The 15,979-nt window shown below is 33.3% G+C and overlaps 1 protein-coding gene across 5 annotated transcripts in view; it reads right to left on the bottom strand.

The window, feature by feature from the left end:
- Positions 1-357: 357 nt before the first annotated feature.
- Positions 358-15,979, bottom strand: part of FXR1 (FMR1 autosomal homolog 1) — a 58,226-nt gene continuing 42,604 nt past the window's right edge. The window contains exons 11-18 of one of the 5 annotated variants that reach the window (XM_010947832.3): positions 15,344-15,430; positions 13,913-13,970; positions 13,763-13,825; positions 8,871-9,074; positions 6,759-6,959; positions 5,926-6,006; positions 2,242-2,333; positions 358-1,451 (exon numbers count right to left, since the gene is read on the bottom strand). In XM_010947832.3, coding sequence (XP_010946134.1) covers positions 1,281-1,451; positions 2,242-2,333; positions 5,926-6,006; positions 6,759-6,959; positions 8,871-9,074; positions 13,763-13,825; positions 13,913-13,970; positions 15,344-15,430 — 957 coding nt within the window. In that variant the 3' untranslated portion in view covers positions 358-1,280. Of the gene's footprint in view, positions 1,452-2,241; positions 2,334-5,925; positions 6,007-6,758; positions 6,960-8,870; positions 9,075-13,762; positions 13,971-15,343; positions 15,431-15,979 lie in introns of all 5 variants that reach the window. The other 4 variants (XM_010947833.3, XM_010947830.3, XM_010947831.3 and 1 more) reach the window with 4 other exon arrangements.

Raw genomic sequence — 15,979 nt, forward strand, 5'->3', positions numbered from 1 at the left:
TCTTTATAAAAATAATTTTAATAGAGAATCAAAGGCAAAAAGTAAAATGCTAGATTTTACCACATCGCCTTCCAAAAGTTGCCTATGATGAGAATTTTGTTACAGACTTAGTCCTAATATTGAATCTATGATCAATACCCTAAACCATTCTGTTCTAACAGATTAAGTTTTTAAGTACTAAGATTTCAGAGGATTCATTACAAAATGATTAACTGACCAACTAATATTTTAATACTACTTATAAGCAAGTATAAGTGCTTCTTCAAAAGCAATCATAATATTATTCTAGGCCTTTTAAGTAGCTCCAACTACTTTTCAACAGTTGGTATAAAAACTAGAAAGTTAAAAATCAGCAAATGGTAGATCAAAGTTTATTTACTACCTGCATACAAAAACATATTGCACATCAAACAACCAAAATCAAAAAAAAAAAAAAAAAAAAAAGAAAGAAAAGAGGAAAAAAAAGAAAAGAAAAAAAAAGGGGGGGAGGAGGGTTGGGGAAGAAAAGGAAAAGATACTCTATTGAAGACTAACATGTAGTTTATACAGAATAAACCTTCTGGAAATTGATCTTTTCAGTAGTTCAGGTTATGTCTGAATGGACATGACTAATTCAGCTTAGTGTTTAACTAAAGCTATGTTTGATTTTTTTTAAATACTGTACACTTTAATAAATAAACCAAACAAAGCCTCATTGAACAGTCACTGCCAATATCACCCAGTGTCCCTGCAGATGAGAGTTTAACAAATGTATTCCAGTGGTCTGCAGATTTTCTACATACAGCATTTTAAAAACACATTAAAACAGACCAGTTTCCAGACTAAACTAATGAAGAAATTACAATTCAGTGCAAAATATCTTAGACTGCATTTCATTCTAGTTTTCCTCAGGTGAAGAAGTGGTTGCATATTATTAAAAATGTAACAAAAGCAGCTAATGCTTTCATAAAGAATATTACGTTAGGGATCCCACCCCACCCACCTCCCCCGTTTCTGCCATATTTTGAAAACAAAATAACATTTCCTATAGCCAGCAACTTTTTTAATGTTACATATACTATTCTCAAGGCACATCTGATGATATATTTTATAACACAGTAGGTGTCAAAGTATGTTTAACATATGATTTCTTCAGGATCCCTCCCCTTCCTGAATTCCAAATGGAGGAACTGAAAGTGCGATGTAAAGACTGGCGATCCATATTCTATCTTTGGCAAGCTTGTACAAGCACTATTGTAAAATGTAATGTAAAAGAACTGTAAACTAGGAACTTCTTCAGTTTATGAAACACCATTCAGGACTGCTGCTTCTTGAGTATTTTCTTCTTTTAAGGTATTAATCTTTTCTTCTCCTGGAGTACGCTGTAGCTTAGAAATTTCATCGCCAGAAGCACTAGTTGGGCCATTTATTGCCTTTTCTGAAGGACCATGCTCTTCAATCACATCTTTTGCCTGCCAAAGGGAGACAACTTTTTCAACTTCTTTATAAATGAAATCTACAGCTGAGGAGGAAAACAGCTACATAAACATTAATTAGCTAATAAATAATTTGTTTTATATACCACAATGGATCAAAGAATTAAAAGGTTCTTAAAATTTAGAACAAATAACAACGTACTCCACCTCTCTGGGTCTTTCAACTCTTTATATCTAATACCTAGCGGTCCATAAACCACAAGAACCTGTACCTATTTACCAGAAACTTGCATCTAATTTCAGTTTAACCACAGGAGAGCTCACCACGTAAAAGATATAAACAGTAAATACCTTAAATAAGGCAAATAACCACCTACTTACTCACCTTTTTTTTTTGAAACTCATATTTACATATCAAATCCTTTAAAGTATTTAAAAGAAGTGAAACTTAAAGGTCTAATCCATCACTGAGAAGAGGTACATACAGCCTATTGCTCCCCCAAATAAAGCCAACAGTCTCCATGCCCAGTATCTTTGGGCAGACTGAGTTTTACAAATACTATTTAGAGTTCTGACTGAAAAGTATTTCAGGTTCAAGCATGCATATCTTCAGTTACCTGGGACCAAGAACAACAAGAGTACTCTTTAACTAGAATATTACTCGTCTAGTTGGGGAAACAAGTGATCACACAGTAAGTTAAGAAGTAAAAATAAAACTAAACCATACCAAAACAAACAAACAAAAAACAAACCAAAACAAAAAACAAAAACAAAAATCCAAAACAAAAAACAAAAAAAAAAGACCTACAGGTTAAATTCTCCTTACCATTTCTTTCTTGTTTTTAGCCAAAGTTTCCCTTGGGAGGTTTCTTTGTCTGCTCTGAGACTCAGCTCTAGAAATATAATCTGCAACTGTGACTGTTGAAGATGAGAGAAAAATTACAGGTGTTGAAAAAATATTTCTAAAGTTTATTTATGGATAAAGAGTAATTTTACTTTTAAAATAAACTAGTGGTGGGTTACCCAATTTCAAAATTTTCTTAAGCTGGGTACCACCTCCAACCAAAAACAAAGCTTGAAAAATGTGCCTGTGATTTAGTGCTGACAATAGAAAAATTTCAAGCTGGAGACTGAGGAAGTCTACATTAAAGTCCTCTTTCACAAGAATCCAGCCATTTGCTTCTGGTGAGTCTACAGTTGTGGGCTAAATTTGTTATAAAAATCCACAACCAAGAATAGGAGATGCAGCATTCTAAGCCCCAGACAGTGTTTACACTTTTGGGGGGAGAGGGGAAGAATGGGGCAAAATTGGTGCAAATCATGGTGTAGCAGGCTTCAAGTTGAAATTTTCATCAAAGATGTAAGATTTACTCAGATATTAGTTGTTCAATTTTTTTTAAGTTTTTTATGTTTTTAAAGTACAAATAAGATACCCAAGTGTGGTATTTTATGGTTCCTTTTTAACATTTCACACTAGGAACCACTCTGAGTAATCTTAAAAAAAAAAAAAAAGAAAGAAAGAAACTGCAAGCAAACTAAAGATGACAGAATACCAATCTAAAAATGTGGACATTGATTATGGTGGGAAAAGCGCCACCATGAATTCAGTAACAACCCCCTTTCCTCATTTTGCCAATCTTTCAATCTTTTAAGAAGCTGACTGAAAACTTTTATGTGTGTGCAGTGACAGTAGGGATACAGGGAGAAGACTAACCCAAACTCACACCCTACTGCCAACCCAACTGCAGAGAATGACCTCTGGTCTGCAGGTACTTGTAAGTGGGCTGGACCCACTCTTGTAAGCTCAATCCTTTCTCTTCAAGGACTTACAAGTTAGAATTCACTGATTTTCAGAAATACCAAAATAATCACCCTCTTCCTTTCAAAGAATTATTTTTCTCTCAGAAACTGTTGGGGGAAAAATCCTGACTATGTGAAATACAGTGTATTTTAAATTATGGGAGCAAGTAATTTATGTAACAAGTAAAACTCAAGTAAATTTAAAACTTAAAGTCACTATGTATGGGGAGAATTAGTCTATCAGGTTCAAATTTTATGAAAATAAATCACTTTGATACAATAAAAAGCTGGATAGTATTACAATTCATTTTTCTTAAGAATTAACATGCTAGCACCTTTATTAAGAGCAAAGAACTTTCTAGAACTATTAAATGTTTTAAATCTCAAGAAAACAACTTGAGAAATACACTTCTTTAGAAACACTGCTAAAGATGTTTCCTGTCTAAAATTCTCTTTTCTTCCAAATTCTAAGAAACTCAGTGTGTTTATTTTGGAGTTTTTTTCAATCATTTAAATTCACTGTTAGTGAATTTACAAATACATTTAATAAGTTTCCAAAATTGGGGAGGGAGATACTATCAAATACACTTCATCATTATGTCCATGTACATGGGAGCAAAAGCATCCTAGGAATTATTCTAGTTTGGAGAACATGTTAATGAATTCATTGTTTTCATGGTGCCAGCCCTCAGTGATACCTGGGAGAACTCAGCTACTTGGAAACCCTGCTGCATAGACACACGTACTGCTAAGTTTCAACAGTGACAATTCTTAGACTCCTTCATCCGCTAGGTACAGACATGGAGAAATATACTTTGATGTAGTTTAGCAATTAAGAGGCACTTAGCTGGAAAGGTAAAAACTTACCAGTGCCCCTCCCCAACCAAAGGGAAATAAAAACAAAAATAACCTCAGTTGATTCAAAGAAACACCTGTTTATAGCCAGTCTTTATAATATAAGCTACTTAAAAGTTCAAAGCAAATTAATAAATATTTACAATATCTAGGAAAAAAATTTAAGGCAATTTGTGCAGCATGATTTGGACTCTAGAATTTCCTCTAAGGTTCAAAGTTAATGAACTGGACACCAGTATACTGCACATTCTAAGTATAATAAAGAATGTTCACAGCTTAATTTATACCAAGGGCAACAAGAACAAATTAACTGTATATTTCAGAGAATGCTGACATTAACTTTAGATGGAAGCTGACTTCCTATAACTGCTGCCGGGGGCAAGGAGAAAGGAGAAAATGATGTGCTTGTTTTCCACCTATCTTGGTGTGTGTGTGTTTTGTCTGGGGATAGGCAGGCTGAGAAAGGCATTCTTGCATTGAATTCTAAAGAGAAAAAGCAGTAATTCCAAAGAACAGAGTAAAATAGGAATAAATGCAGAACACAAATCACTGTCAAATTATTAAAAACTCCAAATTATTCAAGTTTTGATTAACACCATGCAGAAATCTCTTCCTTTAACAAACCCTTTCATGTTACTTCCTTTGTTATTTATGTCCTTTGACTTAGTGATGAACCACCACCCATCTAGTTAATAAATTATGTTGTAATTTATCCTATATCAAGCCCATACTTATAGCTTAAATCTTATTTATAAAATATAGCCAGAAAGTTTATGCACTGCTATGCCAACTTCAAAAAACAAAACAATCTCTTCATCTAAAAGATATTTCTAAAACTAAAGAGAAGTTTTCAAAAAGAAGGGAAAATAATAAACATTTTCTGGAAAATTTCTATTTTGACCATATTTAATTCCTTTTAAATTTACAACTATTTTTAAAACATGAACTTTTTTTTTTTTAAGAGTGGGAACTAATACCCTTAACCAGTTTTCTCAAATGTCTCTACAACCACTAAACTTAAAATAGTAAAGATACTGGAATTTACAGTCTTTATTTGGGGAAAACACAAGAATTTGTTTTGGAAAGAATGCAAAATTGATTAGTTTAAAAGGGGTTTATTTCTGGTGAACACAATTTCTTCACTGTGGGTATACAGCATGATTCTCTGTACATATGAAATGGAATTATGTTCGAAATAGTATAGACAACAGCAAACAAGTTTCTTTGAAGTTACTAAAAATTGTATCTACTTAAATTAACAATCTAAAGCTAAGTAAGTACTATTAATTTGAATAGTTAGTAGGTTTAAGGGAAAAGGCATCACACTACAATAAACAAACAAAAACATAACATGCATTCCTCTTATTATGAAAAAGACACTTTTCAAGTATTTTTCTCATTTATACTTTTTTTTTTAAACTGTGGGTATTAGAATTCCCACAAAAATGAGGTGCTGAATCCAGATATAGTAAGCAGGCACCATGCAAAAGCTGCCCAGTTTTGCCAATCAACCTCAATCACAATCTATAATATAGTCCCTGGCTTGGCAGGCCCCAACTCAAGTGTGTAGACTCTGCCAAGTGGACAAAATAATGATCTTCTCAACAGTATTTCAATGTAAAAAACTGAGACACAACATTAGTTCAATTAGACAGGTTACTAAACATATGTGAAGGAAGAATGCATTTTCTTAATAGTAGTCTTATTAGTTGAGTAAACAATTTATGCAATGCACATCTTGAATGTATATGCACACATGTGTACATGTCAGTATAATATATTTAGGAAGCAGACACATGACAATTTTTTTTTCATGCTTGTGACCTGGTGTTGTCAACAGGTCCACTCAAGTTACCTGGCTGTCTATCTTCTGCCTGACCCCTGAAACGACGCCTGCGGCTACGATTGCGTCGCTGGGGTTTTTTTTCACTATCATCTGTAATTGCAAAGTTTACCATGAACTATTCTGACAAAAACAAAGCAAAACACAAGGCAAAAAAAACAAAAACAAAAACAAAAACAACCACACAAAGACAAAAAAAACCCTAAAAAACTTCTTTCATTTAAAGATTGAAGGAAGGAGAAAGAGAACCTTTTAATTAAACAGTAAAGATAAACAACACACATTACTCACAGGAAAAATACTTCTGTAGTTTTAAGCATTCCAACTAAATTAAAAATGGAATTATTATCTGGAAATTAAGAGCGTTTTAACTCTTGATTAAACAAACTCTAAGACTTAATTTAAATTACCATCATTCAGGGATAAAGTTTTCCTCTCCAATACTGTTAAGTTTTTACCAAAATTAATGACATTTTAGCCCTTTGGAAATTAATGCCTACTCAGTATACACACCTTCATTAGTGTCATTTATAGTAATATTTAAAAAGACAAGATGAAAGCCCAATTTTGGTTTATGAACAGTGAGACTATTCAGAGCCTTGCAGTTTGAGTATTTATATTGTTTTAATGGCATCAAAGGGCACTTTAATAAACCCTCCCAGTCTCAAAAAAAAATTGGCCATACAAATCTGAGAACTAGACATTTAAGACAGACACAAAGCCATCTACTTCGTCTGAAGTAAACACTGTGAATTGCATATGTCTGGGATCTTTTTTTGCAAAAAGCATCATACATTAACAATATTATACAATAATATATGTCTTTTCCCTAAGTGCTTACATACCTAGCCCATTTTCATTAACTGAAGCTGTATCAGATTCAGTCATCCCATCCATCAGAACAGCATCTTCATCAGTCCTTCGTCTACGAGACCGCCTACGACGGTTAGTACTGTGATGAGATTCGCTGGCATCAGTGTCTGCAGTCTGATCTGATTCTGTATTATCAAGTAAGCTGTATGGATTGCTGTCTGGATCTTTGAGCACTATATGCATGTCAGAGGCAAGAAATATTCGTTTAAGAGAGCTGCATTTATTAGGAATGTTTTGATCTACATTGAACTACATCAATTAATGATAAACTTCAGTTTTCCCCCAATAAAAGTATACTCTTGTCTTCAGATAAAATGTTTTATGTATCACTATTTTACCTGAAAAATAGCAAGTATGAAAAAATTTTAAATGGCGATGAAAAATTAAAGCAGATCAGGACACCTTGACTTTCTACCATTTCTCTTTGACCTGTTTTGAAAACGTATTAGGAAATAGTATATTATAACACGATATTTTTTACATTCACATTCCTAACTAATCCTATCCAGAGGCTAGAGAAATAAAAAATGAAGAAAAACAAATCAGCTAATATGAATTAATCCCAGAAAAGCTTTTTGTCTCCATAAATGAGTTCAAGGTGGCTGCTGCTGCTTCATGCCAATGTTGATGAACTATTTCCAAATAATACTCAACACCTGCACTCCATGACATAATAGAAATGCCACTGTGAACTGAAACAAGCAAAACAAGTCTACACAAAAATGCACAGAGAAGTTTGAAATTCTAACTGGTTATAGGAAAATATGGAAATGAATGTTGACTAGTATTCCCATCTCTAGAAAACAAAGAGCGAAGGTGGGGTAAGGTGGGGTGAGAATGGGAAAAGAAAGGTTTTAAGATACAGTTCAAAAGAAAAAAATTACCCATCTTACCTATGTGCATTTACTGCCTCCACCAATCAAATTATAGAAGAAATTCACCTAATCACGATTTTTCCTAAGTTTCCTTTGGTAACAGCTAGCAAGCTAGCATCTTTACAAAAGACACTAAGTTTATCCATTAATCATAAACACTATGTAAAGTACATTTATTTTGTAATTCGGCATACTATTAATTTTATAAACCTCGGTAACAGCAATGTACTAAAATTTATAAACTATTTCCCTTAAAGGCTATAAACTAAGTTTAGGACTTAAAGAATATCAGTGGAACTAAAGAGTACCTTTTTAAACATCTCTAAAAAAACATGCTAGGAACAAGTTTTCTGGTAATTTGTAAGCATGTTTGGTTATATGTAATTACATATACGTATGTTCTATAACATTTAAAATACTATATAAACTTTCATAGGATGTACATTGTAACATTAAGAAAAGAGTGGTTTTCTTAAAAGTGCCAGATAATAATATGTTAAGGTTACATCCCTGATAGAATCTAGTCCATATATCCCTTAACAATTCTCCCCCCAGCACATTGCTAAGCAAGAACATTCTGTCCAACTCCTACCAATTCCATTTAAGTTATAGCATTTCAGCTTTCAGAAAGATATAAGCAAAAGCTGGTTGGTTATACACCTCAAATCTCAGTCTTCTGAACACTTCTCTTTAAAGGTCAATTCCTCAAACATTTAAAAGAAAGTTTTAAAGAAGGTGATTTCCCAGTTTTTCCCTGTTCCCCAAGTGGTACAGAGTATAGCAAAAAATGTTTTTCAGTTAATTTTCAATACTAAGTATACAAAAGTATTTAGAGCTCTGTGTGCATTAGAATTCTCTGGGTCTGTCTGGCAAACAGAAATACATAACCCAAAAATTCTAAGCGGAAAAAAAATTCTAATCACCTAAGCCCCCAAAAACTGAATGGATAAAACATCTGACCAATGAAACAGAGAATCAGCCAACTAAAGTTACTCTGACCTGAATATTCTAGCTAAAACCTCACTGAGAAACACTCTATAGGTCTTTTCCTTATACTGCTATGTGTACATACGTTCCACTGTTTTCCTCAGTCAGTAAAAAGTGGAAACATGAACTTCCAAAACTGGGTGGCCCTGGGAAACAAATTAACTTGTATAAAGTTATACTGTTTACAAAAAAAGGATGCTGACATAGTACATAAAAGACTACCAGAACTGATGGACGATTTGCCACCACGTGGTCCACCACGACCTCGACCCCCTGAAACACTTCTGCCTCTTCCTCCTGGGCGTCTCCTGCTGTCACGCTGATGCCGGCTCTCTCGATCATCTTCTCCTGCCAATGACCAATCACTCAGCTCGTCTTTACGCTCTGATTCTGTTTCAGATGGATTAGACAGCTCAGAGTTTGTACCTTGGGAAAGAAGAGAACATGAGCCAATTATAATTCTATAAAAAACAAAGTAAAATCATTCATAATTATTTCCTACAATTCACTGTTTAACCCTACTGACTGGCTGCTCCGAAAAAAGGAAAATAAAAATAAATTTGCAATTTGTTAACTAAGAAATAATGAAGTGTTTATATTATATACTAGTAATGTAACACCTACCAGAGTCAGACTAAAAATTGTCTAGATGTGCAGAAAGTCAATAAAATTTTACAGAAAACATACAAAACAAATTAATACAGTATGAAAATGCACTTTATTAAGGAATACCAAAAAATTTTTTGCCCATTTTTAGGTTTTTAACAAATTGTTAGCATAATAAAAATAACCATAATCCAATATTTAAAAGCAAGTTTAATTATATTTATAAAAATTAGTAATTTAGTTGTATAGTGTCTTCTACCATTACTTCACTGATTCTAGGCAGCACTTTTTTCCCCCACATTTAACATCTCTGAAATCAAGTATTTCTTATAATTGATGGTCATAAGATGGGAGTGTATATAAAATAACAGTATGTTTTAAGCATAATAATGTCTTCAATTAGAAGAATACCGTATGTGAAATCACTGAACAAATTTTAGATGGTTATTCTGAGAAGAGACTTTAAATTTGAAGCCATTACCAGTGAGACAAACATTCAGATTCACTTTAAAAGTTTACACTATTTCTAACATACCAATGAGTTAATTTAACAGTGACCTTTTAAAAATGTAAACACTGCAAAGACTCCATAAAAGCCTACAGTATCATTATATCACAATTAAAGTGTCAGATTTATATGAGCCAATCACTATCATACTTTTCCCTACTTTTATTCTTTGTTAGTCCTGGGGTGGTACTTCTTCCATCCTTCTCTTGTATCATACAGGTAATCTGCTTTTCAAAAGTTCACTACACACCACTTTGCTTTCATAAAAGACCTATATTAGTACCTGTTTTCACCAACCAAAAGAAATCCAAAGATTTTCACTTCCAGGAAAAAAAAAAAAAAGGCACAAAGAGAAAATAGCGTTCAGTATTTGTTTTAGAGTAAGCCATCATAGATGCAGCGAGCACCCCAGTGAAAGTGGCACTGCCCAGATCCTTCCTAGGGAACTAAACCTCAGCATCTCAGCATCAAGCCGCCATAGCTTTGAACTTTGTGAACATCTATGCTTTATCTCAATTTATTTTGTGCATCTATTAGCAAGATGTGTCCTAAGGTAACTGCTTCTTCACATTATGCCATTTCAGCTTAAAATAGGTTGCAAAGGAACACTCTACTTTCCGATAGTATGGGAAATCTATACATTCAAATATATGTCCTTCAAAGCCCAGTTCAATGTCTTTAACTTCAGATCAATTTAACTGTGAACAGACCTCTCCACTTACTTCCTTAAAAGTAATGTGCATCTATCATGCTGTACTGTCATGTGCTGTTTTCTATCTTTCTCCGTTTGGATTTACTTCCCACTTGGTCTGTAATATATTTAAAGGGTAGAGCTCTGTCTTAAACCTCTAAATGCCCCCAGAAGCCTAGCAATGTGCATTATCAATTTCCTCTTGATAAATGAATTTGCTGCCTGATTTTGAAGTTCCTTTGCTAAACTCCAAACGTGAATGACTACATGATAAGCTAAAAATACCCTATATTAACGCCACAGTCATTGATGATAAAAGCAAACCAAAAGATTTTCAGATGCACAAAGTTGTAAGTACTAAGGTACAGGGAACAAAATGTAAAGTTTAACAAGTGAAGAAGCCTACCAACTTTCTTTCTCCTTTAAAGATAACTCAGTCCATCTTTTTTTCCCTCCATATGCCATTAAATATGGATGTAGCTAGTCAATTATGTAAGAATGGATTCAGTAGCAAATTAGAAGTACATTTCAGGAAAACCACAGCAAGCTTCTATTATTCACATAGGAGTCTTTGTTAAGAAATGTTCTCCCAAAACACTTATTTTTCCAAATGACAAAAAAACTTCATTAACTGATGTCATGGTTTAGTGGAGTAAGGGCAATTTATCATTTCATAAGAAGCTAAAAAAAAAAAATTACACACATATATACCCTGCCTGAAAACATAACCAATTTGAAGGTAGTTGAGTAATTTTTAAAGATTTTAACAAAAGTTCCTATTGAATTCTCTTTAGAAATACAGTGTATTTAACTCAGCATCAAAGCAAAGAAACTCTTTAAGTTTAACCTAAATCTAGTATTCAAGATACTTAAAGAAGGTGTCTAACTCATAAACAGATTTCAGTAGATAAAGACAGCTATTAAGGTCAAAAACACAAAAAAACAGAAAGAGCTAATAAACTGAGTAGTGCTCCACTTTCTTAATATTAAACAACCCTTAGCCAATTTTGAGATGGCAAAAGGAACTATACAGATTAATTAAGGTTAAGGATATTGAGATGGGGGGATTATCTTGGTAAGGTCAAACTAATCACATGGGTATCTGTGAACCACTCCCAGCTACAGAGAACCAGAGAAATAACAGCATAAGGATTCTTCATAGTTACAGGCTTATAAGATGGATGAAGTGGGGATGGAGAGGCATAAGCCAAGGAATGAAGGTGGCCTCTAGAAGCTGGAAATGTCAAGGGAACAGATGTTCCCCAAGAGCTTCCAAAACGGAATACATACATGCCAACTCTTAGACTGAGACTCCTATCAGATTTCTGACCTACAACTGAAAGACAATAAATTTGTGTTGTTCAAGCCTCTGAATTTGTTACAGAAGCAACAGAAAACAAATACTCTGTTGAAATCATTGCAATCATTCCAATCTCTCAATTTTGTAAAATGTAAGTTCATGAATCAAAAAAGGTGGGGGGGGGATGTTAAAAATGACTCATGAAGCTGATTCAATCTTAAAGACTCCAAAAGATAGAAATGTTTTAAACAGAATTTTAAACCATATTTTCCTGTAAACTTCTAAAATCACCTTATGAAGATGGTTCACATCCTTTTCAATGAATATGTATGCTAACGTCGTATTTCACCAAATCCAACATGCCATCCATTATAAATCATAGTACTCTGTGTGCCATTCAAGAAAATACTGCCAGTTAAAGTTCTAAGACATCATCCATTATAAGACATAGCAACTTCAGAGATGTTATATTGAGAAAAATAGCTTATATATATCATCACCTAAAAATACTTCTGCTATTAAGTGCACAAGAACACCTATAATCAAATTCAAATGATTTTTATTTCTCTGGAGCCCACTTAAGTTCAACAGTTATTTCAAAAAATACAATGTTACTAGTCTGTAAAGATTCAGAGGTAAGAGTGCCATCTACTGAACAATTTATATAGCTTTCTTCACTCCAAATAATCCCCTCCCATTCTCATTTATTATCTTCTGTCAACAAAGCATTTTGCCAGAGTGACCTCTCATCAGTAAGTGGTCTCCCCAGAGGCTTATAAAATTCTTCAATAATTCATCACCTGAAAAGCCAAATCTGATTATTTGTACTAGTAACGTATACCCCTAAAATCATTCAGTATGTACTCAATTTCTATTTAATTACTGGCTGTCTTTTGTATTAAATGTGTTTTCAGGAATGCAGTATTTTCCAATTCTCAGTCCTTCACATACAGACACATTTACTGGAATTTTACCTTTCAGGTTTCAACAGAGGGTTAAATTTAAAATAATGAAAAGGGTGGAAGGGAAAATTAACTCTTCAACTCTACAACAAATGCAAGATAGCACAGATTTACTATATAACTCTAGCACTGGTAGATGACTTCAGTCAAACATGAAATGTGGATGTGGAATCTGCACATTGTAACCCTTCATGTACTTCTACTTTCCCTAAATGCCTTCTATTCTGGAATAGGTGTATCAAATATTTTCCCACAGCAGTTAGGATGAGCAAAGAGGAGTAGAGAAGAGAGAAGGGAGGAAAAAAATCAGGTCACAGCTAAGATCCAAGTCCAAATGTAGAAAAATGGAAGAACTCCAAAGCTGAAGAAGAATAAGTAAGAAATTTAGGATTAGAGAATCAATGTTCATCAACTGTCCACCGGCCTGTTCCTACATGAGTCAGGCCCCATCCTCAGTGAATGTACTTTAGAAAAATGTTTATTTATAAAATGTTAATTAGTTCCTCACTTTTAAAGCCCTCATAATATTGAAATGCTATATGACACGTATTCCATATGTGAGATATTAATATTCAAAACAGCCAAATGAACCAATAAAGTGTACTTTTAAAACTAGTACGTATTTGCTACATGCAGTCTAGGCACAGTGATTAGCATAATTTCATGTTCACTTTTCCTAGAGGCTAGGCAAAAGATAAATCCTAGTAGTATCACTACCATCACAAGGTTTTTAATGGAAATTGTATACAACTGTATGAGGGAAATATGTGGAAAACAAGCTGCATACATATTTATTCTAAATATTTAGAATAAACATGATCATGAGCTATAAACTTAACAAAAACATTTCATTTCATTACACTGCTACTTGAACACTACATATCTTTTACTGTCATTAATACAGAGTATGCTGTCACAACTATTAAGACATAGACCTCAGAATCATCTCCTGCCCTCAAAGTCAAAAAGTGATGAACTAAATAATAATAAGCAAAATGTACTGGAGCACCTCAACTAGTATTACCCCCAAAAAAAATGTTTTATTACCATAACCGGAGGTGTAATTAGGGCCCCGACGACCTCTGCCTCTTCCACTATAAGACCTAGAACCTTGTACAGAAGAGACGGTACTTTCATCAGTGGCATATCCTTTCTCTTTTTCAGGCCCTCTGGTGGAAGAAGGTCTGAAACCCATACCAATCTGTCGTAGCTGTTCATCAATCTGTAGGCGTTCCATTCTTAGCTGTTCTACTTCCTATAATCAAAACAAAAAAGTGTAAATCTTACATGTATTTTTTTTGTCTTCCTAAAGCCTAGAGATCAAGCTATACTCCCTACCAATAAAAGAGGCTGCGATCTGGGGCTGTTATTAGGTAAAGTGTAACTGTGTTCCTAGTGAATTTATGTTTTAAAATGTCCCAACCATACTAAATGCAAAAAAGACATGGACTCTCCTCCTTTAAGGGAATGTTTACAGACAAGCATCAAAATAACCTAGAGAATGTTTAACAGTCAAGTGTTAAAATAACCTGTTTATTAAATAGCTAATGATTACACAGTATTACCAGATCTAACCCTCAAGGAGTAAAAACTGCTAAAGGAGGTAAGGTACCATTAATAACCTGCTTTCCTATCAAAATAGTGACACACTAGAGTTGTCACTTAGATGAACTGGGAGACTTGGTCATTCAGAAATTAAGGTCAGAAACAAAGGTAAGGTGTCTAGAGAAAGCGCTTGGCTAAAAGGTAGTAGAGTTGTGGAATATAAAACATGGAATGCCATATTGAATTGAGACCTAAAGATGAGTTTCAAAAGAAAGGAATGACATTATCAGGGACACTTTCAAAATACTAACATAGCAGCAGTAGTACAAGTGACTAAAAGGAAAACATACTAGAGACAGAGCAGATGAGGTACTATATGCTAAACAAGAAAAATACAGCACAAATAAAAATTGAGTATAAAACAACAACTCCAACTTCTAATAATTTATAGGGCATTTCTTTTAGTTCTAAAACCTTTGCTCTTTACTTACCAACTCAATAGTATATAAAGAACAACGGGTTAAATGTGACAATGAATATATGTATGTTCATGTATAACTGAAAAATTGTACTCTACACTGGAATACGACACAACATTGTAAAATGACTATAACTCAATAAAAAAAAAAGTTAAAAAAAAAAGAATGATGGTTAAGGATTATCAAATGATGTCTATGAGGGTACTGCATCTAATTCAGGGAATACCAGTTATCCAGAAAAGCCCACCTTCATTCATGGTTCTGTGCCCTATTTGCATATAAAACAGAAAGGAAAAAACAAAATGGTTCCAATACAGAACATGTAGATACAAAAGTAATGACAGTTAAGTTACAAGAACACAAATGTGACCATGTCTTAAACAGGAAAGAAATGTAGAAGTTCAGAGGAAAAGAGAAACAATGTGCATGAAGCCAATCATTTTATTATGGCAAAGGACTCTTTATTTTTAAACTCTCATGCAGGAAAAAAGGGCAAATATGAACTCAAATTAACAAAAATATTTAAAGATTTAAAATTTACTACAAATATTAATTTTAAGTTTAATGTGTGGAGCAACAATATGAATGTGAACAATATACAAACCTTTAGATAAGCAATATGATACTCTAAAAGAACTTGCACATTTCCAATGCTTTCTTTAGTGCCAACAAATACAAATGGAACCATCCCCTGTAAGAAAACACAGCATCCTCAGTATTTAATATTTTTTAAAAAGTTCTAGCCTAAATATGACATATCAATATATATGGAAAAATTTTCTAAAATGAGCAGTAATTTACTTCAAAGTTTAAAAATAAACTTTTAAAATATCAATATAATTTAAAATACTGAGATTTTTCAATAAACTGCCTTATTTACACTATAATTTAGCATTTAAGTGTGCTAAAAATTTTTAATTACTTTCTAAGTATCAGTTTATATGTTTTCTAATTTCTAATTCAATCTAATTTTCTAGTTATGGAAACCAATTTAAAAAGAAATTTTCCTTCAAATTGGCATGAATTTTCAGACTAGATACCACCTTAGTAGTGTTGCCTTAAAAGCATAATCAAACACATTAGCCAGGTTATCCCTACAATATGTGCTCAGATAGCAGAACCTTAAGTGTCAGTGTACTAAAAGGAGTGCTTCGTGACCATTAACATAAGTATCATCTACAGACTCTAAATATTTACACGATGTAAAATAAAGGAATTACTGATGTAAGCAAATAAGTCA

Source organism: Camelus bactrianus, chromosome 1 (genome assembly GCF_048773025.1).
Source record: "Camelus bactrianus isolate YW-2024 breed Bactrian camel chromosome 1, ASM4877302v1, whole genome shotgun sequence".
In the NCBI taxonomy this organism is placed as follows: domain Eukaryota; kingdom Metazoa; phylum Chordata; class Mammalia; order Artiodactyla; family Camelidae; genus Camelus; species Camelus bactrianus.